The sequence below is a fragment of the Leucopleurus acutus genome (genome assembly GCF_964270905.1).
Source record: "Leucopleurus acutus genome assembly, chromosome: 7".
NCBI lineage: Eukaryota > Metazoa > Chordata > Mammalia > Artiodactyla > Delphinidae > Leucopleurus > Leucopleurus acutus.
In genome coordinates, this window is record NC_139150.1 from 7,705,351 (window position 1) to 7,728,315 (window position 22,965).

At 56.7% G+C, this 22,965-nt stretch overlaps 2 protein-coding genes across 3 annotated transcripts; both read right to left on the reverse strand.

The window, feature by feature from the left end:
• Positions 1–330: 330 nt before the first annotated feature.
• On the reverse strand, positions 331–4,365 carry BBLN (bublin coiled coil protein). The gene is made up of 2 exons (XM_082843075.1): positions 4,202–4,365; positions 331–1,353 (listed from the first exon to the last, which is right to left on the reverse strand). The coding sequence occupies exons 1-2, from the start codon at positions 4,278–4,280 to the stop codon at positions 1,181–1,183; spliced, it is 252 nt and encodes an 83-aa protein (XP_082699201.1). The 5' UTR covers positions 4,281–4,365; the 3' UTR covers positions 331–1,180.
• Positions 4,366–7,827: 3,462 nt separating this feature from the next.
• On the reverse strand, positions 7,828–11,684 carry LCN2 (lipocalin 2). Of its 2 annotated transcripts, XM_082843000.1 has the most exons (7): positions 11,483–11,683; positions 10,821–10,957; positions 9,539–9,618; positions 9,225–9,344; positions 8,887–8,988; positions 8,111–8,140; positions 7,828–8,004 (listed from the first exon to the last, which is right to left on the reverse strand). In XM_082843000.1, exons 1-6 carry the CDS (start codon positions 11,618–11,620, stop codon positions 8,118–8,120), a joined length of 600 nt encoding a protein of 199 aa, XP_082699126.1. In that variant the 5' UTR covers positions 11,621–11,683; the 3' UTR covers positions 7,828–8,004; positions 8,111–8,117. The 2 variants fall into 2 exon arrangements, with proteins under 2 accessions (XP_082699126.1, XP_082699127.1); XM_082843001.1 differs by lacking the exon at positions 8,887–8,988 and having other exon boundaries at positions 11,483–11,684.
• Between the last annotated feature and the right edge of the window lie 11,281 nt (positions 11,685–22,965).

Below are 22,965 nucleotides of genomic sequence, written 5' to 3' on the forward strand. Positions count from 1 at the left end.
TCAAGTAAGATCTCATTTAATCTTCACAGTGTCCCTAGGAGGTAGGTCTTGTTATCCCCCAATTATCCCATTATCCCAGATGAAGAAACTGAGGCCTAGCAAGGTCAAGTGCCTGCTGAAGGTCATATATCTGGTGAGTGGCCAGGATTTGACCCCGAGCCTGAACTCTGGACCCCTGTCCTGGCCTCTCCCAGCTGGACCCTACGGAAGCTGAAGGGCAGGAGTGGGGGCCCTCACTGCTCAGGCCCTCTGGTTCCGAGTTCATGTTCATTAGCGGGGACCCCACCCTTCTTGTCAGGAGACCTTATGATGAATCATTAGTGAGTGGGGCCCAGGCTGAGCTGGCTCTTTAGTTCCACTTCCCCATTTGGAAAGACCCTTAGAGACAAGATAACCAGACCAGCCCTATTATTGGCCAGCTGGAGAGACTGAGGCCAGGAGAAAGAGGGTGGAACCCAAGGTTGCACAGCATGTCTTTATTTTTTTTGAATTTTATTTATTTTTACACAGCAGGTTCTTATCTATTTTATACATATTGCACAGCATGTCTTGGTGTTGGTTGTCTTAGTGAAAGGCCCTAGAACCCAGAGAAGCTGAGCACATCACACAGGGTCACACAGCATGGCTGATGCTGTCTCAGCTGGGCTGGGGAAGCAGCCGCTGGCCAGGAGCACACCTGGTGGGGAGGAAGCCCTGACCTCACCTGCACCTCTGTGTCCAGAAATACAAGAAGGCCAAGAAGCCCGGCCCCACCACCATGCCTATGAGCCGGTGTGTGATCTATGCCTGGGATGCCTCCACTGCCCTGTTTACCTCTGGCAGCCACTGGGGTCCTCATCCCGGGATACAGAGGAGAGAGGAGGCGCAGTGGTGTTGGAGACCAGTTTAATGTGGACGCTCAAGGCCTGGGCAGCGTGGGGAGCGTCCAGGAGTTGGGCAGACAGGCAAGGTGGGTGGGTCGCTGGCCCACACCTGGCCAGCAGTGGGGAAGAAGCCCTGAGGAGGGGGTGCCGGGAGGTGGGGCGGGCCTAGGTACGCCAAGTGAAGTACCAGAAGAGTGGCCTAGGCCGGCAGACACCACCTCCCCCTGCCCCGGGAAATCTGTAGGCCAGCCCTTGAGAAGGTATCTAAGCCAGGTAGTGAGTGCTCAGGCCAGAGCCTGGCCAGGGGCTCCCAGAGCCTAGGGGCTGGCATCGCTGGGGGCCTCCCCGAGCTGCTGCTGGAACTCAAGGCGTGTCTGCCGGTTGGATTCAAGCAGCTCCTGGAGGCGGGCGTGGAGGTGGTCATTCTTCTCCTCCAGGTGGTCCAGACAGGAGTTGATCTGGTCCAACATGGAGTTGATAGCAGCGTATTCTGGGACGAAGGGGAAAGAGAGTCAAGGTCCCATATCTCCTCAGGGATCACAGGCACACACCCCGCCCCCCCCCCCGCCACTGTCCCCCAGCCTGCCTCTAAAGAGCTTTGGGCAAGTCCCTACTCCTTCCAACTGGAAAATGGCTGGATATCAAAGGAGGAAAGGCTTTGGAGAAATACCTTAGTGTACCAGCTTTTTCTAGGGCTAGGTTGGTCACAGGGAGGTTAGCCAGACAGTGTCCTGCCCGGGAATTCCTGCCAGGTGCCAGGTCTCCTCTCTACTTCCTGCACCAGCTGCCTAGAGGCCAGAGCCCATGCTGCTGAGCCAGGCAGTCACGGCCTCTGTCCCCAGGCAGGCCCTCCTCTCCAGCCCTTCTGGCTCCCCTGCCCTAGCTCCTAGCAGACTCCAAGGCCCTGCCCCCTTCTCTAGCCCCACCTCCCCTGCCTTTTCCTTTCCTCTCTCACACCTGCCTTTGCCCACCTCAGGCCCCTTGAACATGCTGTGGCCTCTGCCTGGAATGTGCTGTGTCCTCCTTCTGTCTTCCTTCCCTCCTCTCCTCCTGGATGAGCCCCACTCATCCTTCAAGTGTCAGCGTGGATGTTGCCACAGGGAGCCCTCCCACGCCCCAGCCTGATCGGGCCTCTATTCCTGATCCGCTTGCCCTCTCACACCTCCACGGCCCCCACCGCCGGCTCGGCTGCTGTGACTGTGTGCTAGTCTGTCTCCCCCACCAGACTACAGTGAGCGCTGTGTGAGAGGTGGAATGTGTTCACTGTGTTCACTTGTGTTCACTGCTGTTTCCCCAGTGCCCTCAGTGTCACACAGTAAGCATCTGTTGAATGAATGAATGGATGAATGAATGAAGCCTGACTTTCCAGGCTTTCTGCCTTTCCTTAACTGCCCCTGCCATCCAGAATGCCTCAGCCGCTCAAGGACCAGCTCCAAATGCCTCCTCTTCCAAGAATCCTTCCCTGGTCTCCACCAGAAACCATCACTCCCTCCTCCACAGACACTCCTGACCTGCCTCTCTCAGCCACACAATGTCCCCTAGGACCCAAGGTCTGGGCCTGTGCCCACTGCGGGACCCAGTTCCGAGCCAGCGCATGACTCAGATACACTCAGCTGCCAGCTTGGGACAAAGGGGAAGCGGCTGGTGGTGTGTGGAAACGACCAAGGCTAGAGGAGAGTGTCTGGGATAAGGGTGCAAATGTGTCTGCATTCTGGGGGAAGGGTACCCATTGCCCAGAGTTGTACTAACTCACAGAGGACAGAGTCCTGGAAAGCCTCTGCTGGATCCTGGAGTCCAACTCCCTTGTGGTACAAATGGGGAAACTGAGGCCCAAGAAGGAAGAGACCTGCCTAGGGTCCTCCAGCTGGTTGGTGGCAGAGCCAAGATTCAGACTTGGGGGAGCAGGGGCACTTGGGTTTCAGTCCCAGCTCTGCCCCATCCCAGCAAGTTACTACGCCTTTCTGGAAAAAGGGAATGAAAACTGGGTTATTGTGAAGATTCAAATACATATATCAAGAACTCAGGGTCTGGCCACAGCAAGCACTTAGTAGATGGTCGCGATTATCAACATTTCACATTCCGGTCAAGAGACACAAATGGGGAGAAAGACGGGGGAGGCAGCTCTCTCCGCTACTGGGGCTAGGCTTTGTCTGCGTCAAGTGTCACGGGTACCTCCCGGTTCCAAGTTTTTGCCTTCCATCGGGGACACCCTCCTCCCCAATGCCCTAAGTCCTGTGAATCTGCCAACTTCCACTCAGTGTGACTCCTGGGAGACCCTTCCAGATGCCCCCAGCACAGCTGCCAGCGTGATTACCACACCTGGCCTTTGTTCACCAGCAGTGCCCCAGGCAAACCGGGCAGCCCACCACTTACCCCACTTACTCTACCTCTTTATTAAATGCAGACCTTGAGTGATGAAGTGCTTTAAAACTATTGTGGTGATGGTTGCACAACTCTGTGAATATCCTAAAACCCACTGAATCGTACAGTTTAAATGGGTATATTGTACAGTGTGTGAATTATAGCTCAATAAAGCTGTTACCCAAAACAAAACCAAAAGCAGACTCCAAACTTACCCCACATTTACTAAGTCCTGCCCTCTGTTAATAAACTAAATTTTATTACACTAAAGGGAATAATAACCACTTACAGAACACTTGCATGCAGAACACTTGCATGCTTGAAGTCTACTATTTTCCATTCACTTTCTCATTTAATCCTGATACATCTCAATGCGGGAGACACTAACCATCATTGTTATTTTACAGATGGGGAAACTGAGGCTGCAGAAGGGGAGAAGGGAGCTGATGGTTCTCTCTCCTTCCCCCCCTACCCCCACCCCCTGCAGTGCTGTGTAGGCAACAGGCCGCTTTGTAAGCAAGTCACATTCGCCAGGGCTCCAGGCCACACCAGCAAAGGTGCCTGGGGTTGCTGACTCAGCAGGGCGGCACGCCCACCCAGATAGCCCCTCCTGCCAAGCCAAGACGGTCCACTCCCGGCCACGGCCCCTTAGGAGTCTCCGTCTCCACATGGGCTGAAAGAAGTGTCTGGAGCAAATCCCAGTCCCAAAGGGCGAGTGACCTGAAGCGGCCTCAGTTTCCCCATCTGTAAAACGGGGCCTGTCGCCCACAGTTCTCGAAGGCTGCGGTTTCCAGGGACCCGCTCGCAGGTGCTCGTCCCAAACCCCCGGAGGGCGCTTGCTGCTCCGGAACCACCCTGGGGCGGGGGGATGGGAGGGCTCTGCGGTTCCTTCCCGGTCCCTATCCCGGCCCCGATTCCCCTTCCCAGGAGGGCACCCCAGAGAAAGCAAAGTCGTTTCAGCAGCCCCCCTGGGTCACCTGCTTCCTCGAAGCCGTCGTCCTCGCCTTCCGGGCCCGCCTCCACCGGCATGCCCAGGTCCCCGTTGGGGCCCGACATTGTGGGCTCGGGAGCCGCAAGGGCAGCGCGACGACTGATGGCGGCAACGGTCGCGCCGACAACCGGCGCGGGGCGGAAGCGGGAGGCGGTGGATGGAACTCGGGGCCGGAAGGGCGGAACGCCGCGGCGGAACGCGCCCAGTAGGCCGGGACCCCGCCCCCAAGGCGGAGCCCGGCGGCCAGAGCTCCGCCCTGCCCCGCCGCCAGAACCCCATCCCCTCCCGTCCGTAAGACTCCGCCCCCACACTCGAGCCCCGCCCACACCCTGCCTCACAGTCGAGCTCCACCCACTTCCGCCGGTCCCCGGGCCCGCCTCTCTCCCGGCAGCCGGGTTGGACCACCCCGTGAGAATCTTAGGGTTGGGCCACCCCATGAGAATCTTAGGCGGCGGGGGCTCGGCCCTCAGGTCGAGCAACTTGGCACAAGGGCAGGGCAGCCTGGGACCCCCCCACTCTGCCCCATCCTGCTGCTGGGGACCTGCGGGTAAGCTAGCCGGCGCCTCTGCATGGGAGAAATCTGAGACGAGTTGTTTCTGAGGCCCCCAGTGTGCAGGGAAGATATCCGTTCACAGCCTACTTGAGAGTCACGGTCAGCAGAGTGCAGCTTGTGGCTGTCAGTCAAGGAAGGCTTTGGGATAGTCTGCCCAGCTGCCGTCATACCCCATCCTTTTTACCAGCTGGGAAAGGGGGCCCTGCCCAAAGTTACACAGCCGGAAAGTGTCGCTCCTGAGCTGGAACCAGGGGTGTGATCTTGGCCAGGGATACCGCTGAGTGAGGCCCATATCCAGGGGAGAGGGGCTCACTTACTGGGACTCCTGTAGCTGGGCCTCCTGGAGGAGGCCACATGGCTGCTGCAGCCTGGTGCTGGTCTCACACTGGTAGTTCCTGAGAGCAGGCCATCCCTGGGTGGCGGTCAGACCGAGCCATGTTCCCCGATGATGACAATGGGAAGGGATCCTCTCTGTCCCAGGAGCTGCCTTACCGTTTCACTGAGGAACGTGAGCCACCACTGACTTGGATAACGGCAGCCCCACCTTCTCTTTGAAGCAGGTTGAGTGGAGGCGAGGCCCACGCTGAACCAGTGCAGGAAGGATTGCAGTGAAAAACCCCTCACCCAGGTCAGCTGACCCGCCTTGACTATAATGGGTGGGTACCCTTCCTCCCATCCCCCCAGCTGCCCTCCTCCAGCCAGGCATCCACTTACTTCCCACCACCTGGGGCAACCACAATGTTTCTATTATTTCTTCCCACTACCTGGAACTGGACACATTGGCCAAATAAAGTTGAAATTTTCTGCCAAAAAAAAAAAAAAGGTACTAGGCCCATGGATGGAACAGGTGGCAGACAGCACCTGGGCCATTCCTGGAGAGGGATGAGTCTTTGGCTTCGGGAGGGTGATGGGAGTGCGCCCGGGGGTAGCCAGGCGCTCTGATGGGTGGACACGTGCATCAGGCATCCCCGTGCAGGCTGCATGCATGAGCGCTCGCATCCAACTGCTATGTCTGTGTGGTGTGTATCTGTACATGCCTCGGCATGTTTCTGAGAACCTCTATGTCTCTCTGAGGGTCTGTTGCCCGTCCCTGTGTGCCTGGGAGTCTTTGTGTTTCTCCCCTCGTCTGTGGGGTCCTGTGATCTCAGGTGTGATTTCATAACTGGGAGAAAACATGTGCCTGTGCTTTTCTTTGGGTGTCCTATGCTTGTAGGGATAAACATGTTTGGATTGTGTCAGCATGTCCACATATGTGACCTGTGTTTCTGCCGTGTCTCTGCGCACTTGTGTGCTACACAGACACAGGTGTTTCTGCTTCCATCAGAGGACACAGGGCTCTTCTGTCTTAGTGAAATGCCAGGGTCTCAGGGAGGGCCTCTCACTGATCAGCCAGCCCTCCTTTCTCAGCCCTGCTCACACCTCTGCCAAGTGTTGACCCCGCTCAGCTCCTCTCTTTCTCAAGGAGACAATGCAGCCCCAGAGAGTACCCCCTCGCTGACCCCGAGGTGCCTGTCCCATTGTGGGGACCAGGCAGGGGAGTCACTTAGCTTATCCGGTTGAAAGTCAGACTCCACGGAGAACTGGGCAGGGTCCGCAGGACGCTGCACAGCCCCCAGCAGGACCCCACCATGGCATTCAAGGAGTGGCCTTTATCCTGGGCCTGAGTGTGTGCCCGGGGCCTGGGGCTAGCGGTGTGGCCAGAGGGAGGCAGGCGGGAGGAAAGGAGAGGAGAGCCCGGCCAAAGCCTCATCCCCCAAGTGGCTGAGTGAGGGTGGGAGGATGGAGAGCTGGGTGGCACATGTGGTGAGGCCCCTACCTGGCTGGCCCCTTCTCTGCTCCCGGAAGCCAAAGCGAACCTGGACTCTGCCCACCCCACTCCTGTGGTCAAGGTCCACATAGCAGACCACAGGACAAAACAGCCACTACCCCAGCCAGCCCTGATGGGGGGAGGGGGCGTGCTTTGGTGCTGCCCCGCCTCTGGCATCGCTGTTTGCCTCTCACCCCTCATCTCACAAGTGATGGTGATGGTGAACTGCCATCACCCCCTCTGCAAGCCCCGTGTGGAAGAGGCTCAGTAACAGTCCCCGAAGAGATCTGGGTCCTAGTGCTTGGGACCAGTGAATGGTGCCTTATTTGGGAAAGGGGCCTTTGCAGACTTGCTTACACTGAGACTTTGAGATAGAGAGATTATCCAGGATTATCACAGCTCCAGTATCTCCCCTTCCCCCAGCCGAGGGTGAAGGGGTAGGTGTGCAAGTTTGTGGGTGGAGAAGCCTGGGTTTCTTCAGAACCCCACCCTCTCTGACCTCTAACCTTGCAACGGAAGAAGAGGCCAGGCAGGGGGTTCCTGTGTGTGGTGCAGACAGGGAGGGGCTCCAGCTGCGGCCTGTGGGTGAACAAGGGCTTGCTGGGCCCAGCCAAGCGGAGGGTACAGGTCTGGAGCCCTCGAGTCTCCTGGAATCTGAATTCCTGGCAGCGTATTCCCCTCCCTGCCATCCCCGGCTCTGCCCCTGGTGGTCTGGAGGTCATCATAGAGGAGAGGTGTGGGTGAGGACGAGATGCTGAATGGGGTCAGCATGGACACTGCCACCCCCTAGGGGCAGGGGACCACCCCTGGCGACCCTCAAGCTGGGCATGCCTCTGCCCCACCCACTGTGCCCCCCTCCTGCCCTGGCTGCTGTCTTCCAGCATCCACAGGAGTCCTGGTGAGTTGGGGGTGACAGCACCTCAGCCCTCGCAGCCCCCATCCAGCTCCCTGGCCCTGGCTGGGCCTCTGCTGTGGCACCCACTGCAGGTGATCGAGTGTGGGAATGAGGTGTGGCCCCATCAGTGTTTCTGTTGGACCAGGCATCCCTCAAAGGCAGGGACGGGCCTGGGGGTGGGGTGGGGGTGGGTGGAGAGCTAGGAAGTGTCTAGCCATAGCTGGCCATGGGTTCTGTGGCCGCCATCACTTGCTGAGGACCACAGGGGGGTCCAGGAGTGATGCTAATGTGAGCCCATCCTTTGCCTGTCCTCCTCCCAGGTGGCCCAGGGGTCAAGGAGCACAGATTGGGGACCGGGGCATGTGTTTATTTAGCAGGCAAGGTGGGGCTTCGGAGAGCAGCTGGTGGGCAGTGCCATGAGAAGGGTCTCTGGACTCTCTCCTGTCACCGGTGTCTGGGCTGGTGGGGACAGCTGGGCACCCAGCCGGGCAAAGGCTGACAGGAGGGCGATGGGAGCAGAGAGACAGGAGGCACCTGAGAGGGAGACGGGGAAGTAGAGACAACAGCAGTCCTGGGCAGGGGGGGGCAAAGGCAGGCCTGCACCCTGGCTCCCATCAGCCCCCTCCCCAGCCATACTCACTGCACCCTCACTGGTCATCGATGCACTTGTCTGTGGGGGAGAGAGTCTGTCAGAATGGGCAGGTGTGTGTGTGTATGACCCCTGCCCACTGGGACCCCTGCACTGCCCCTGGGCACCTCAGGCCCCAGCCTGGCCCAGCAAAGGCATATCTGGGGGTTCCCTTCAGGGCTGGGGGGCTGGGGCAGGGGATTGGGAGAGGGGCCTGAGGACGAGCAGACCTGGGGGACTCCCGTTCTGCAGAGGAGGCAGGTGAGGCCCAGCCACACATCTGCTCGGGCACCCGGGCCTCCTGCATGTTTACCTGCTGACCCTGGCAGCCCTTCAGCTTTGGGGAGCCAGTGGCTCCCTGAGTGGCCTAGCTGGAGCCCCCTGCCCAGTCCAGGCCACCTGAAGACAACGGCACTTTTCAAGTCAGTGGTGAGCCGGCCTCAAGGCGAGGGGGAAAGAGGCCCCGGACAAGGGGGTGTGAGGAGGAAGTGGTCTAGGATGGTAGGGCCTGGGGTGTCGGGGGAGTGGCCTGGGGCAGGGAGACTGGGGGAATTTGGACCTGGGCCTGAAATTCTCATCTGTCAGGGAAGAACCCTTGGGGCCCAGATCCCCGGGTGCCCCACAGATCCTTGGGTGGGGCAGGGTCTTCCTGAACCCAAAGTGGCTCCCAGGGGCTCCAGTGACTGGAGTAAAGGACCGAGCCCCTCCTCCCCCCCTTTCCCTGGTGGGGCAGCATCAGGCCTGAGTAGTCCCCACGTGCCCTTTTCCTCTCCCCAGCTGGCCATTACCGATTGGAACAGGGAAGAGGATGTACTCATCGGTGAGGCCCAGGGATTTGGCGAAGTGGATGAAGTTCTCCTTCAGTTGAGGGGTCAGCTCCTTGGTCCTCCCTGTGGCCAGATGGCCAGTGAGTGGCCGGCAAATACTCCATAAATATCGTTGAATGCGTGAACAAGGCCTCTGATCCCTTCCTCATGGAGGGTCTGCAGAAGGACCTCCCTCCCTGGCTGCCCACAGGGACTGCAAGCTGACACTGGAGAGGACCTTGGGGGGCTGGGTTGGCGTGGGCCTCTCCCCTGACAGTGTGACCAGGAGCCGGGTCCCCGAGGCAGTGGGGGAGACCCACCGTAGAGGGTGGTCTTGAAGTACTCCTGGTTCTTGTAAACCTTCCTGAAGTACACTATGGCAAACTGGTTGTAGTTGGTAGTCGCCACTCGCACGGTATAGCTCTGCACCCCGGGGAAGCCTGTGGGGAGGACGGCGAGGGGTCAGCCTGCCCAGGCTGGGAGGAGGGAGCCGTTCCTTTCTCCCCGGCCCATCTGCAGGGCTTCTCCCACAGAACAGCATCTGTGTGGACGGGCAGGGAGGTCTGTGCCCCTTCCTGGAGGACCCTGCCCCCCCAGAAGCCCAACCCCAGGGCCCGCCTCATTCAGGACTCACCCTTAATATTGCCCAGGGTGAACTGGCCGGGCCGGGAACTTGGGACAAAAGTTCTGATCCAGTGGTCACAGCGCTCGTCCCTGTGGGAGGGAGAGATGGGTGAGTGAGACCGGAGTGGACACAGGCTTGGACTCCTTGGGCTGGACGAGGTGGGGGCCAGGGCTGTAGCTGGAGGGGGTGGGACTCTGATGCCCCTGGCCTGGCCCAGCCCAAGACAGTCCATCCCCACCACAGCAGGCGGTCCCTACCCCACCCAGCTGAGATGGGCCTGCGTCTTCCCCTCTAAGCCTACCCCTGTCTGTCACTGCCTGGTCTGCCCTGGGACATCTGACCCTGCTCAGACCCTCCCTCCAGCACCCACTGTCCTTTCCTCTTTAGGGCTGTCTCCCCTCGGTGGTCTTCCCTACACACTGTCCCCCTACCCCCAACCCCAGGCATTTATCCCTGCTCCTATCTACCCTCTGCTGCTTCCCTGTCTGTAACCTCTCCTGGGGGATTCGCCCTCCAAGGTTCCAGTCTGCTCCCTGCCAAGGACTCCTCTAGCTCCTGGGCCAACCCTGACCTGAGTCCCACCCTGTCTCCTGGTATTCCAGAGCTGATCTCCCCAAACCCATCCTCTGCTTCTTGTTCCACAGATGCTCCAGCCTCAATCCCCCTGGGTGCCAGAGCCAGAGACTCACAGGGGCTGGGCGACCCTTGGCACCTTACCATTTCTCTCTCCACCACCCCCAGAGGGACCCTGCTCAGACCCACTCCTCACCAGATGGCTTCTGTGCTGGTGCCTGAGGCCCCTGGCAGTGTGAGGGCTGCCCCCCTGCCAAGCCACTCAGCTGCTGCTCAGAACAGCTGTACGATGGCTGCTTCCTGAAGGAGTGCTTCTCTCTGACTCAGGGTCACCAGCCCCTGCCGTGGACGCCTCATGCCTCCTTCTGAGGCAGGTGGCTCGTTCAAGGCCCAGTTCCAGAGGCTACCTCCCCGTAAGCCCTTGATGAAGCCCTGGGTGGTGGCGGCGGGGGGGGGGGGGGTGTTCCAGGCTGTCTCTGTCTTGTTTTCTGAATGACTGTGTCATCCCCAGCACCCTCTGTGTGTCTGCTCTGAAGGGACCAATAAATGCTGATCTAATGAAGGAAGAAATGAACAAATACCTGAATCCGGTGCTGAGAAGGATGAATGACTGTCTCTCGCCTTCGGTCAGCCCTTGACTGTGACTCAGTCTGCCGCTAGACCCTCAAGCAGCCCCTCAGGTCTCCCCCACTTTCCCCAAGGACGTGGCAGCTCTCACCTGAGCAGGGCGGAGGTGACATTGTAGCTGCGGTCTTCTTTCAGCTCGTAGGTGGTGGCGTACATCTTAAACTGGCCTTGTTTTTCCTTCTTAAATGCATTCCCTGCCAAGCCTACGATGTACCACTTCCCCTGGAACTACAGGGGGCTGTAATAGGCAGAGCCCACGGACAACCCTAGGGCCCCTGCCCTGAACCAGGCCCTGAACCAGGCCCTGAACCAGTAACTAAGCAGCAGAGCCTGGGACTGGGCATTCAGTTCCTGCACTGATGAAGCCAGTGGGAGCCGGAGGCAGCCAGGCCAGGAGGGAGCCCCGAGGATGGCAGGGAGGGGGCGACCCTGGGCAGGGTGGCCAGCTGGCCTCCCTGTGCCTCAGTTTCCTCCTCACGCAGAGGGACTAAAGGTGTCCCCACCACGCATGGACTACAGCAATTATGGGAGAGAGACTGGACCTGGGAAGGTCTGCCCAGGTGATCCTCTTGTCAGCAAGGTCGGGGTCGGTGTGGGACAATGGAGCGTGGCTTCTATCGGGGGAGCCAGGGCAGGCTAAGCTGAAGCCTGGGCGTCCTGCCTTTACCTGTCTGCTAGGACTCTTCACCTCTCTTCCCCTCTGCCTGCACTCTTCCCTGGGCACCCCTGCAGCTCTCCCTCCAGGGCCCTTACCTGGTCAGGCTGGAAGTTGGGCTGCAGCGGGACCCTGAACAGAGGTGGGGCTGGGATCAGGTTGGGGGTAGAATCCTGGGCTTGGGTGTGCAGGGCCCCCAGCAGGCTGAGGCCCAGCCACAGGAGACCTAGGGGCATGGCTTCAGGGCTGAGCTGGCTGGCGTTCCCTACAGCGGCTGAGGGGGGAAGTGAGTGCGGAGGCTGCCTGGGCAACCCTATTTATGGTCCACCTGCCTCATAGCCCCTCCCAGGGTGGAGTCATTCATATTTTGCCATATCCGGGAAGGCTGAGGCATTTGCCAGCACTCTTGCTGAAACACCTGGCAAGATTTCTGCCCCTTTCCCCGCTGGCCAGGATTGTGCAAGACCAGGGGCAGAAGGTGGGGAGCGGACACTGCCCAGAGCTCTGCACGTCTGGCAGGCACAAGGGCTCCCTCCACTCTCTCTGTGCCCCTTCCCTTCATTCTGGTTGGCTCTGTATGTGGTCGGTGGTCCCCGATCAGGACAAGCTGTCATCTCTGACTTTCAGGGGCCCCTGCTCAGCCCCAGCCCAGGGTGGGTATGTGTGGTGAGACCCCCTTCCCACATCCGAGGAACACAGACCATTGCTTACCCTGGCAGCCTATGTGCTGTGGCCTGGTTCTCAGAAGGGACAGGGAAGGGTAGGGCAGCTGAGAGTGAACATTTCTGACCAGGAAGGACGGAGAGTGTGGTGTGTGCCCTGAGCTCTCGGAGCCCAGATCCTGGGCCTCCCGGGGGCCGCACACCAGGCCAGAGGCTGAAGGAAGAGCCCCTCCCCTCCTCCATGCCTCGGACCTTAGCCAACCCCTAAAGGACTTGGTCCCTGCTGTGGGCCCAGGGGATGAAACCCCAAGCTGGGCATTAGAGCCCCACACGTGGACCCTTGGCAAAGCAGAGAGCAGGTGTTGCGGTCCCAGCGCCATGCTTGTGGGGGGCAGCATGGGGCATGCGTCTGTGCCGGGTGAGGGGTGCTGGGGGCTGGGGCCTGAAGGTGGGCTATCCACCCAGCTGCTCTGGACACCAAGTGCTTTGGGGCACAGGGAATGCAGGGACTTGGACTTGTCTTTGAGAGGTCCTTGAGGCCAGCTGCTGTCTCTGGCCACAGCCTTGGAGCCCAGTGCCCTGGACGTGGGACCCCAGAATTGTCCCTGCCATGGCTGATCCCAGCTTTGTCCTTGGAGGGGAGCAGTTTCCTCACTGGGGGCCTGGCCGTCCTTGGGAGGCAATGGTGGGTCCCAGGCCCTGGGCAATGTCTCCCAGATAGCTTACCACGAGGGCCAAGGCTGTCTGGATGCCTGATCTGTGGCTGAACTGAGGATCCACTGGCCTCGCATGAGACTGACGGGGACCTCAATGGCTCTGCCTGCCTGCTGCTTGGGAATCAGCTTCCCCAGCCTAGGCTCTGGGGTGCCGAGCCCTGAGGGGAGGGGCTTTGGAGGGGTCCTGAGCTGGTGGGTAGGATGCATCCTGAGGCAGAGAGGCCCCCACAGGACCCCTGCCCTCTCAGGCCCTGACCTGCCGGCCTTTCCGGGTGATGAAAGCACAGGAAGTAGAGATGAGCAAAGCCTCTTCAGGGATGTTGCCACCGAAGGCCGGGCCCTCTGCAGGCACCCGTGGCCACCCCCACCCCACCCCTTTCATCCGTGCTCGCAGCCCCAGGGCCTCTACCCCTGCTATTCTCTTTGACCTTAAAAGGTACCCTCGAGTCTGTGATGACTCCTAGACGTTGGGGAAACTCATGGATGGAGGCTCAAAGAATTTTAAGTAGGAGAGGGACAGTACACTGGATCACCAAGGAGCCACTGCAGGGAATATTCTAGATTCTAAAAGTCAGGGTTGGGACTTCCCTGGTGGCACAGTGGTTAAGAATCCGCCTGCCAATGCAGGGGACACGGGTTCGAGCCCTGGTCTGGGAAGATCCCACATGCCGCGGAGCAACTAAGCCTGTGCGCCACAACTACTGAGCCTGCGCTCTAGAACCCGTGAGCCACAACTACTGAGCCCGCGTGCCACAACTACTGAAGCCCACGCACCTAGAGCCTGTGCTCCGCAACAAGAGAAGTCACCGCAATGAGAAACATGCGCACGGCAACGAAAAGTAGCCCCTACTCGCCGCAACTAGAGAAAGCCCGTGCACAGCAACGAAGACCCAGTACAACCAAAAAAAAAAAAAGAAAGTCAGGATTACTCTGAAAAACAAAAAGGAATAGGTCCTAAGAAAAACACTAACTGAATGAGATAGAAGGAGGAGTGGCCTGTTCTCTTCTGTGTTTTAACATTTCCCATTGATGTTGATGAGCAATAAATATGAAGACCCGTTCACATTTTTGCTCACGTTGAGCGATCTCAAAAAAAATAGAAAGTCAGGGTGAGGGAATTCCCTGGCGGTCCAGTGGTTAAGACTTGGCGCTTTCACTGCTGTGGGCCCAGGTTCGATCCCTGGTCCGGGAAGTAAGATCCCGGCAAGCCGCTCAGTGTGGCCAAAAATAAAATTAAATAAAATAGTAAAATAAAAATAAAATAAAATAAAATAAAAAAGTCAGGGTGGCCAGTGCTCCCCTGGTATGAATTGGGGACGGGTGTTTGGGCCAGGTCTGCAGCATGTGAAAACCAGGGCCAGGTGCAGGAGGGGAGACGGCCCAGCTGCCCAGCTCAGGGGCCCCTGTTGGAGTCCTGATGCCTCCGGGTGCTTGCAAATCTCTGTCCACCCCCCCACACACACTCCATCAGTCTCCCCGTCTGTAAAGAGAGCTGCAGGCAGATCCTGCGAGGCCACGCAGCTGGTGCACACGTGGGGGGGTCTCTACAGGACGTCACCTCTGAGTTTCTGATCACACCCACGCAGGGCCCATTCTCTCTGTGCTGGCTCCAGGCCTGTCTCAGACCCACTGGCCTTGTCTATCTCTCTGTCCTTATCTCCGTGTGGTCTTGGCCTCAGCTGACACACCTGGTGACAGCCATCTCATCACCCCTTCCTCAGCTGGTTGCCTTCTGCCTTCTCTCCTAGCCCAGCCCTGGAGATTGGTCTGGTCCAGGAGCCGAGGGAGGAGTGAAGGGGACGAGGCCTGTCCAGGGATTTGAGTCTCAGCAGTGTGCCGTGTCCCAGCCATACCTCGTGGGGGTCCAAGGATGGTCCTGGCCTCGGCTGGAGCAGAGTTCAGGCCAATCCCAGCCAACAAGAGGTGGGTTTGGGGCTGTGTGGAGCTGGGCGGCAGGAGATCAGCCGAGGGTGCTTGCAGCTGTCTGCCTTAGGAAGGGAAAGGGTCCTGCAGGGTGGGCTGCGGATAAAGGTGAAAAGCTCTGCCCACCCTCTTCAGAGTCCAGCTGGGCTTCAGGGAAGGGTCAGCTCAACACACACACCCACCTCGCACACGCTGCAGAACTAGGTACTGGGAGGGCTGGGTGAGGACCGTGGTGTAGACCTCCTGTCTAGACTTGGGCCGACTCCAAGGACAGGACCCTGGAGGCCTCGTTCCTTGCCCAGCCCCCTCCCACTGGGCCTGGGCCCCCGGCCAAGGAAGACACTTGCGGGTTCACACTGCCCAGAGCTGGGAGCAGTTCCTGGACTCCAGGGCTTCAGAAAGTTCTGCACTGCACTCGTGGCGCCATGTGGGGCACCCCAGGTGCTTGTTTGACTCCCCTTGGCCCCTCTCTTTGTTTCCACTGTGGCCCCTGGGCTGGTCTTACAGGCCACCCCTGCCGGCTTTCCCCGCTGTCTCTCTAGGAGCTGCAGACGTCCTGAGTGAGGCCACAACAAGCCACAGGCCGCAACAAGCCACACAGGAGTCTTGGGGCCAGGCCCCTCTTGGGAGAAGCCAGGGCTGGACTTTCCAAGTCCTGCTCTGGGTCTCTTTAGCAACGGCAGGAACTTAGAAACCATCCACACGTGGCTCTCTGTGGCAAGAAGCCAGGAGAACGGTGGCTGCTCTGAATCTGTTCTGGCAGGTGCTCTCCCCCTCCACGGGCCCCAGAGGAGAAGCTCCCCAGGCACTGCAGTGGCCTGACTCCCATGGAAGGACCCAGGCCTCATCCCCAGTCTAATCCAATCAGGAAGGCAGTCAAATGCTCTCTGACAGCTTTTGCATCTCAGGAATCCACTCTAACCACCTGGACTTGTTTCTGGAAGCTTGGGAGCAGTGTTCAGCCCAGCCTGGGATGTTTGGGGCAAAAGCACCCCTCTCTCCCCTGCTTGAAGGGCTGAGCAGGAGGTCCCCGGGGCAGGGGCGACTAGGCTCCTGGGGGCCAGGGCGACACCTGGGAGCAGCCTACAGGCAAGGTGCCCCCAGGAGGCCAGCTGTGGCGACAGCAACTCTTGGGGTCCACAGATAGGCCCTCCTTGGCCACTGCGGGTCCAAACACCCAGAAGAACGAAGGACTGTTCAGTGTGAGGTGCCTGCTCCTCCAGAGATTTGGCTTGAGTCTTAGGTTTCCAGAAGCAGCTTTCCAACCCCCATCGCTCAGCTCTCAGCCAGGGGTCACTCGAGGATCTCCTGATTCCCGCCCTTTCCACCTACCAGAAAGCCTACCTGTGGCAAAGCTTAGAAAGGCAGCCGCGGACTTCCCTGGTGGCGCAGTGGTTAAGAATCCGCCTGCCAATGCAGGGGACATGGGTTCGAGCCCTAGTCCGGGAATGTCCCACATGCCGCGGAGCAACTAAGCCCGTGCGCCACAACTACTGAGCCCGCGTGTCACAACTGCTGCAGCCCGCGTGCCTCGAGCCCGTGCTCCACAACAAGAGAAGCCACCGAAATGAGAAGCCCGTGCACCGCAATGAAGAGTAGCCCCCGCTCGCCGCAACTGGAGAAAGCCCACGCACAGCAAAGAAGACCCAACGCAGCCAATAAATAAATGAATTAATAAATTAATTTTAAAAAAGAATAAAAGAGAAAAGGAAAGGCAGCTGCTTCTGACACCCCCCACAAGACACCCACTGGATTCCTCCCTCTGGGGAAATCCTTAGGGTCTACCGGGCAGCAGCAGCATGAGGTCTGGGGCCAGGCCCTTGTCCTGCTTCTGGTCCTTGGGTGCCCGGCCCATGCATGCATGCCCCTTAGATGGGTGCTCCTGCCTTTCACTCCAGGGCTTGGACTCCCATGCAGGCAAGAGGGCCTGTGATGATTACAAGGGGTCCAGGGGACTGGAGGCCACTGCTCTGAGCAGGGTCTGCAGGGGGCACCAGGCATCCAGCCGGCGGTGGGTGGATGCTGGGCTCCGGGGGAGTTGGGCAGGGGTAGCTGTGTCCATAGGCCTCTGCCTGGTATGTGGCCCTGACACTCAGCAAGACCTGCTCCTTCCTGCTCTGCACCCGTCCTGCCACGACCAAGACTGTGACAGTGGGGACAAGGTCAGGCTCCAAAGGGGCAGTGTGTCCATTTTCATAAGGAGAAGGGGCCGACCTGGGCCAGTGGACAGTGGGGCGAGGGCCCGGGAGCCTGGTGCAGGGAGCAGAGGGGAGTAAAACTCTGAGAACACCCATTGAAGCCTTGGCCTGGCCACTGCCCCTCTGTAGCCCAATTCTCAGGGGGACAAGGCAGGGGCCGGGGGCAGGTGTGAGTTTCTGGGGACCTTGGGCTGGAGGGAGGACCACCCCCTTCCCTCTTCTCATGACTCTCAGAATCACCTCAGGGGTGCGAACCCTCTACAGAGGTGTGACAGGCAGGCTGAGGACGCAGGGCATAGGTATAGGTGCTCCCTCTGGGCCCAGAGTCCCTCAACCCTCAGATGGACACTGGCCTCCCCCAGGGTCAGTGCAGCCCGAGTGCTCTCCCTAGGAGCCAACCTGGGTCTGCCAGGATTGAGGGACCCATGGCTCCTTGGTCTCTACCCATACCTCTGGGGCCCCCTGTCCTGGGATACTGCTACGAACTGAATGTTTGTGTCCCCCCAGAATTCATGTTGAAATCCTAACCCACAATGCAATGGTATTAGGAGGGGCGCCTTTGGGAGGTAATTAGGTCATGAGAGTGGAGCCCTCGTGAATGGGATTAGTGTCCTTATAAGTGACCCCAGAGAGCTCCTCGCCCCTTCCACCATGTGCAGACCCTGTGAGAAGACGGCTGTCTGTGAACCAGGAAATGGGCGGAAATGGGCCCCCACCAGACACCGAATCTTCTAGTGCCTTAATCTTGGACTTCACAGACTCTAAAACTGTAAGAATTAAATTTCTGTTGTTGGGACTTCCCTGGTGGCGCAGTGGTTAAGAATCCATCTGCCAGTGTGGGTACACGGGTTCGATCCCTGGTCCGGGAAGATCCCACATGCCATGGAGCAACTAAGCCCGTGCACCACAACTACTGAGCCTGCGCTCTAGAGCCCGTGAGCCACAGCTACTGACTCCTAAATCCTAAACTTCTAAGCTTGCTCTTTTTGTCCCTAAATTGCCACATTTCCTATCCATTCCTAATCCCCCATCTTCCTAGAAGTGTCATGTTTCTAAATCTCCTAGATAATCTTCATTCCTGGTCAACCTTTAAAAAAAAAAGTTTAGTTTTTTTTAAAGTTTAGCTTTCTGAAAAGAAAATTGATTTCACTTGTTCAGAGCCTTCCTGAAAGACTGGGCTAAGAAAACATCCCAAATATTCTGTCCACTTTCACAGAGTGAAACCATACACTGACAGATTTCCCATCATTTCCCTCTCCTAAAGAGTTACTAAAGGATCTTTTAGGCCTCCTGGACTATTAAAACTATGCTAGGGCCTCTAGTTTGCACAGCTGGCGCGTGGAAGCCTTGCCCTTCTCCCACTGTCTGCTCTTCATCCTCCCTTCCAATGTTCCCCTTCCTACATGGCTGAAGGTTCTCACAGGTTCCCAGTGCACACCAAGTGTTTCCTCCGAGTGTGTGCTGTATTAGGTGGGAGAGGGGGGAGAGGCCCGTCCAGAGGGCCTTGCCGGTATTCCAGGGCCGCAGGGTCCCTCCCTTCCGTGATCAGAGCCCTGCCCTTTTTACCTCTTAATTATCCCCACTAGGAGCAGGGAGTTGCTTCCTCCAGCTCCTGCCCAGTGAGGCTATTTTGGAGAATCGATGTGGAAGGTGGAGGGCTGACTTCTGGTCTTGGAGCTTGTGGACTGGAGTCAGACTACTGCCAAGAGAAGTCAAAAGGCGAGGGATGGTCAAGATTGGCCCCTGCTGGCGAGGAGAGAAAGGGAGGCTATCGGGAAGATAGGGCTGTTGCTCTGAAGGGTAGGCACGGAGGGGTGCCCAGTCTTCCTGTGGCCTGAGTGGACCTTGGGGAGTACACCTTGGGGAGGACTCATGTGAAAAGCAATCCTGGTGAACAGCAGTCTAGAAACTCTGAAGGGCCCTCCCTCCACCAGACAACCAGATCTAGCGTGAAATAGACTCTTAACGCCCTGCTGTGCTCACAATAAACAAGGGACGTGCATGGCTTTGAGGGCGTGTTTTAGAATAACTAGAAAGCCTGCAGAGTCATGAGCAAGGCGTCCAAAATATAAATTTATAAAAGAAACCACAGAATAAATTCAAAGAAAACAGAAGGAAGTAGAAAATGAAGTTAAGAGAAGAAATTAATGAATTAGAAAGACACAATAGAAATATCAAAGCCAAAAGTTGACTCTTGGAAAAGACTTATAATTTAGATAGAAATTTAGAAAAATTTCTCAAAACAGAAAGATATAAGGCACAAATAAACAGAAGTAAAAGAAGGATATAACTATAGATTCCATAGACATTAAATGGATAGGTAAATGTTACAGGTAATGAAATGGGAAATTTCCCAGTAAATTGTAATTTACCCAAAGGGATTCAATCTGAGCTGCCCTATAGCCACGACAGAAATCGAATCAATCATTAACAAATCTTCCCACAAATACCAGACGAGCAACATAAACTAAGCATGTTCAGAGTACACAATCTGACAAATCTTTAAAAATAAACTTTTAATTTTAAAATAGTTTTAGTTACAGAATAATTGTGAAAAGAGCTCCCATATACCCTGCACTCAGTTTCCTGTATTATTAACATCTTAGTTTGATACATTTGTTACAATTAACAAACCATCAATGATACTTTACTAACCAAAGTCCATGCTTTATTCAGACTTCCTTGGTTTGTACATAATGCCCTTTTTCCTGTTCCAAGATCCCACATTACATTTAGTTGTCATGTCTCTCTAACTTTTTTTTTAACATCTTTATTGGAGTATAACTGTTTTACAATGGTGTGTTAGTTTCTGCTTCACAACAAAGTGAATCAGCTGTACATATACATACATTGTCATGTTTCTTTAGGTTTCTTTCGGCTTTGACAGTTCCTCGGATTTTCCTTGGTTCTGATGACCTTGACAGTCTGGAGAAGCGCTGCTCAGGTATTGTGCAGAACGTCCCTCTCGGGATTTGTCGGGTGTTTTCCTCATGGTTAGACTGGGCTTATGGGTTTTGGGGGAGAAAGAGTGCAGAGGTCAAGTGCCATTTTTGCATCACGTCCTATCGAGGGCACATACTGTCAACATGACTGATCAATGTTGATGTTGACCTTGGTCACCTGGCTGGGGGTGACTGTCAGGTTTCTCCATTGCAGTTACCCTTCTTCCCCCTTCCCACACTGTCCTCTTGGGAAGAAAGTCACTCTGCACAGCCCACACCTAAGGAGGGGGGAGTTTTGCTCCACCTCCTTGAGGGCAGGATGTCTACACAAATTATTTGGAATTCTTCTCTACGAGAGATTTGTATCTTCTCCCCCCTTTACTTATTAATTCAATCATTTATTTATATCAGAATGGGCTCATGGATATTTATTGTATACGTTGGGTTATAATCCAATACTACTTTATTTTGTTGATCAAATTGTTCCAACTTTGGCCATTGGAGCTCCGAAGTCCTTTGTTTTATATATATACATTTACTTATTTTTAATTTATTTTATTTTTGGCTACATTGGGTCTTTGTTGCTGTGCACAGGCTTTCTCTAGTTGCAGTGAGTGGGGGGCTACTCTTCTTTGCAGTGCACGGGCTTCTCATCGCGGTGGCTTCTCTTGTCGCAGAGCACGGGCTCTAGGTGCGCGGGCTTCAGCAGTTGTGGCTCGCAGGCTACAGTAGTTGTGGCTCGCGGGCTCTAGAGCGCAGGCTCAGTAGTTGTGGCGCACGGGCTTCGTCGCTCAGCGGCATGTGGGATCTTCCCGGACCAGGGCTCGAACCTGTGCATTGGCAGGCGGATTCTTAATCACTATGCCACCAGGTAAGCCCTCTGAAGTCCTTTTGACATACCGCTTTCATCGTAGTTTTCGCGCAATTTGTTATGACATATATAAATACCCATGGAACCACCACCACAATCAAGACAGTGAACATACTCATCACCCCCCAAAACCCCTCATGCCCCTTCCCTCCTGCTCCTCGTCATCACACACCCCCTACCCCACTCCCAGGCAACCCCCAGGCTGCTTTCTCACCATAAATTAGTTTGCATTTTCTAGTTGTATATAAGTGGAACCAAATAGTACATACGCTTTATTGCCTGGCCTCTTTCATTCAGCACAATTATTTTGAGATTCATCTCTTCAGTAGGTTTTGGGTGAGATGAAGGGGCAGTGGGACATTTGGGTAGGACCCACTGGGGTGTTAGAGGGGTGAGTGCTGGGGTCAGGAGGAGTGGCAGAGCAGGGGCTGGGCAGTCATGGAGGGTGAAGCGGTTGGCAGGACTCTTGGGTTCTCCCTTGACGACGGAGGCAGGAGCAGAAAAGGTGAAAATGGTTAGGTGGGAAAGATAGTCAATTGGGTGATTTTGCCAGGATGAGGGTGGGGTGCCTGTGGGACATCCCAGCTGACCCAGAGGCAATTGTAAACCCAGGATAGGGTTGACCTGAAACCATAGGCTGGGCATTCACGACACAGATGGTAACAGAAACCAGGGTAGGGAAGAGGTGGCCGAGGCCACGTGTTTGGGGCCTAGTGGGTCCAAGAATGAACCCTGAAGAACCCAATTCTTAAGAGGCAGGGCTGGGGCTTCCCTGGTGGCGCAGTGGTTAAGAATCTGCCTGCCAATGCAGGGGACATGGGTTCGAGCCCTGGTCCGGGAAGATCCCACGTGCTGCGGAGCAACTAAGCCCATGTGCCACAACTACTGAGCCTGTGGTCTAGAGCCTGCGAGCCACAACTACTGAAGCCCGCGAGCCACAACTACTGAAGCCTGCGCACTTAGAGCCCATGATCTGCAACAAGAGAAGCCACTGCAATGAGTAGCCTGTGCACCACAAGGAAGAGTAACCCCTGCTTGCCACAACTAGAGAAAACCCACATGCAGCAAAAATAAATAAATAAATACATTTATTAAAAAAAAAAAAAAGAGGCAGGGCTGCATAAGAGAGGGTGAAGGAAAACAAGGAGGGTGAGGTCACGGACTCAGAGGGACATGTGCCCAAGAGACTGGCTAGTAGGGTCACATACCAATGGGAGGTCACAGAAGCTACAGCCTAGAATGGGGCTCCTGGGCTGGCACGATCTGGGCTATGCCTGGACAGAGGCTCTGTCCTCTCTCCCGTGTGAGAACCCTGGGTCTTGGCCACCTGTCCCCAGATGTCCCATAGCAACAGGGAACAGCACAGCTACCCCTAGGGTTTGCTCAGACTTGGGCCTAGGGATCCATCCAGCTCAGCCACAGACAGAAGGTTCCTGCCTGGAAAGAACTAAAGAAGAGGCCGTATAGGGACCCAGGGCAGTGAGCATCGGCTGGCAGGTCAAGACACGTGGGCCTGCCCTTACGTCCTGCCCAATCTTGGCCAGGAAGACAAAGTGAGAATTTGCCAAGTATTTTGGTGGAGGATTGGGTTATTGGGTTTCCTTTCTGTATTTGGCAAAGATGGAGCAAGCTGCCAGGTAGGCAAAAAATAGGGGTCTCTAAAACACCCCAGCCTCACTAGCCTCCAGACTCTCCCCATTCATTTCCCCATTTAATTCTGACAGATCTCATTGCAGGAAACACTAACCATTATTGTTATTTTACAGATGGGGAAACTGAGGCTGCAGAAGGGGAGAAGGGAGCTGATGGTTCTCTCTCCTTCCTCCCCTACCCCCACCCCCTGCAGTGCTGTGTAGGCAACAGGCCGCTTTGTAAGCAAGTCACATTCGCCAGGGCTCCAGGCCACACCAGCAAAGGTGCCTGGGGTTGCTGACTCAGCAGGGCGGCACGCCCACCCAGATAGCCCCTCCTGCCAAGCCAAGACGGTCCACTCCCGGCCCCGGCCCCTTAGGAGTCTCCGTCTCCACATGGACTGAAAGAAGTGTCTGGAGCAAATCCCAATCCCAAAGGGCGAGTGACCTGAAGCGGCCTCAGTTTCCCCATCTGTAAAACGGGGCCTGTCGCCCACAGTTCTCGAAGGCTGCGGTTTCCAGCGACCCGCTCGCAGGTGCTCGTCCCAAACCCCCGGAGGGCGCTTGCTGCTCCGGAACCACCCTGGGGCGGGGGGATGGGAGGGCTCTGCGGTTCCTTCCCGGTCCCTATCCCGGCC

What these genes read in the sequence shown, in the direction of transcription:
- BBLN (XM_082843075.1), bottom strand. Translation starts at nt 4,280, where the DNA reads ATGTCGGGCCCCAACGGGGACCTGGGCATGCCGGTGGAGGCGGGCCCG. An exon ending in CGACGGCTTCGAGGAAGCAG is followed by an intron (nt 1,354 to 4,201) that starts GTGACCCAGGGG and finishes CCTTCGTCCCAG; the next exon opens with AATACGCTGCTATCAACTCC.
- LCN2 (XM_082843000.1), bottom strand. Translation starts at nt 11,620, where the DNA reads ATGCCCCTAGGTCTCCTGTGGCTGGGCCTCAGCCTGCTGGGGGCCCTG. An exon ending in CACCCTGGGCAATATTAAGG is followed by an intron (nt 9,345 to 9,538) that starts GTGAGTCCTGAA and finishes TCCTCCCCACAG; the next exon opens with GCTTCCCCGGGGTGCAGAGC. An exon ending in CCTCTTCCCTGTTCCAATCG is followed by an intron (nt 8,141 to 8,886) that starts GTAATGGCCAGC and finishes TCTCCCCCACAG; the next exon opens with ACAAGTGCATCGATGACCAG.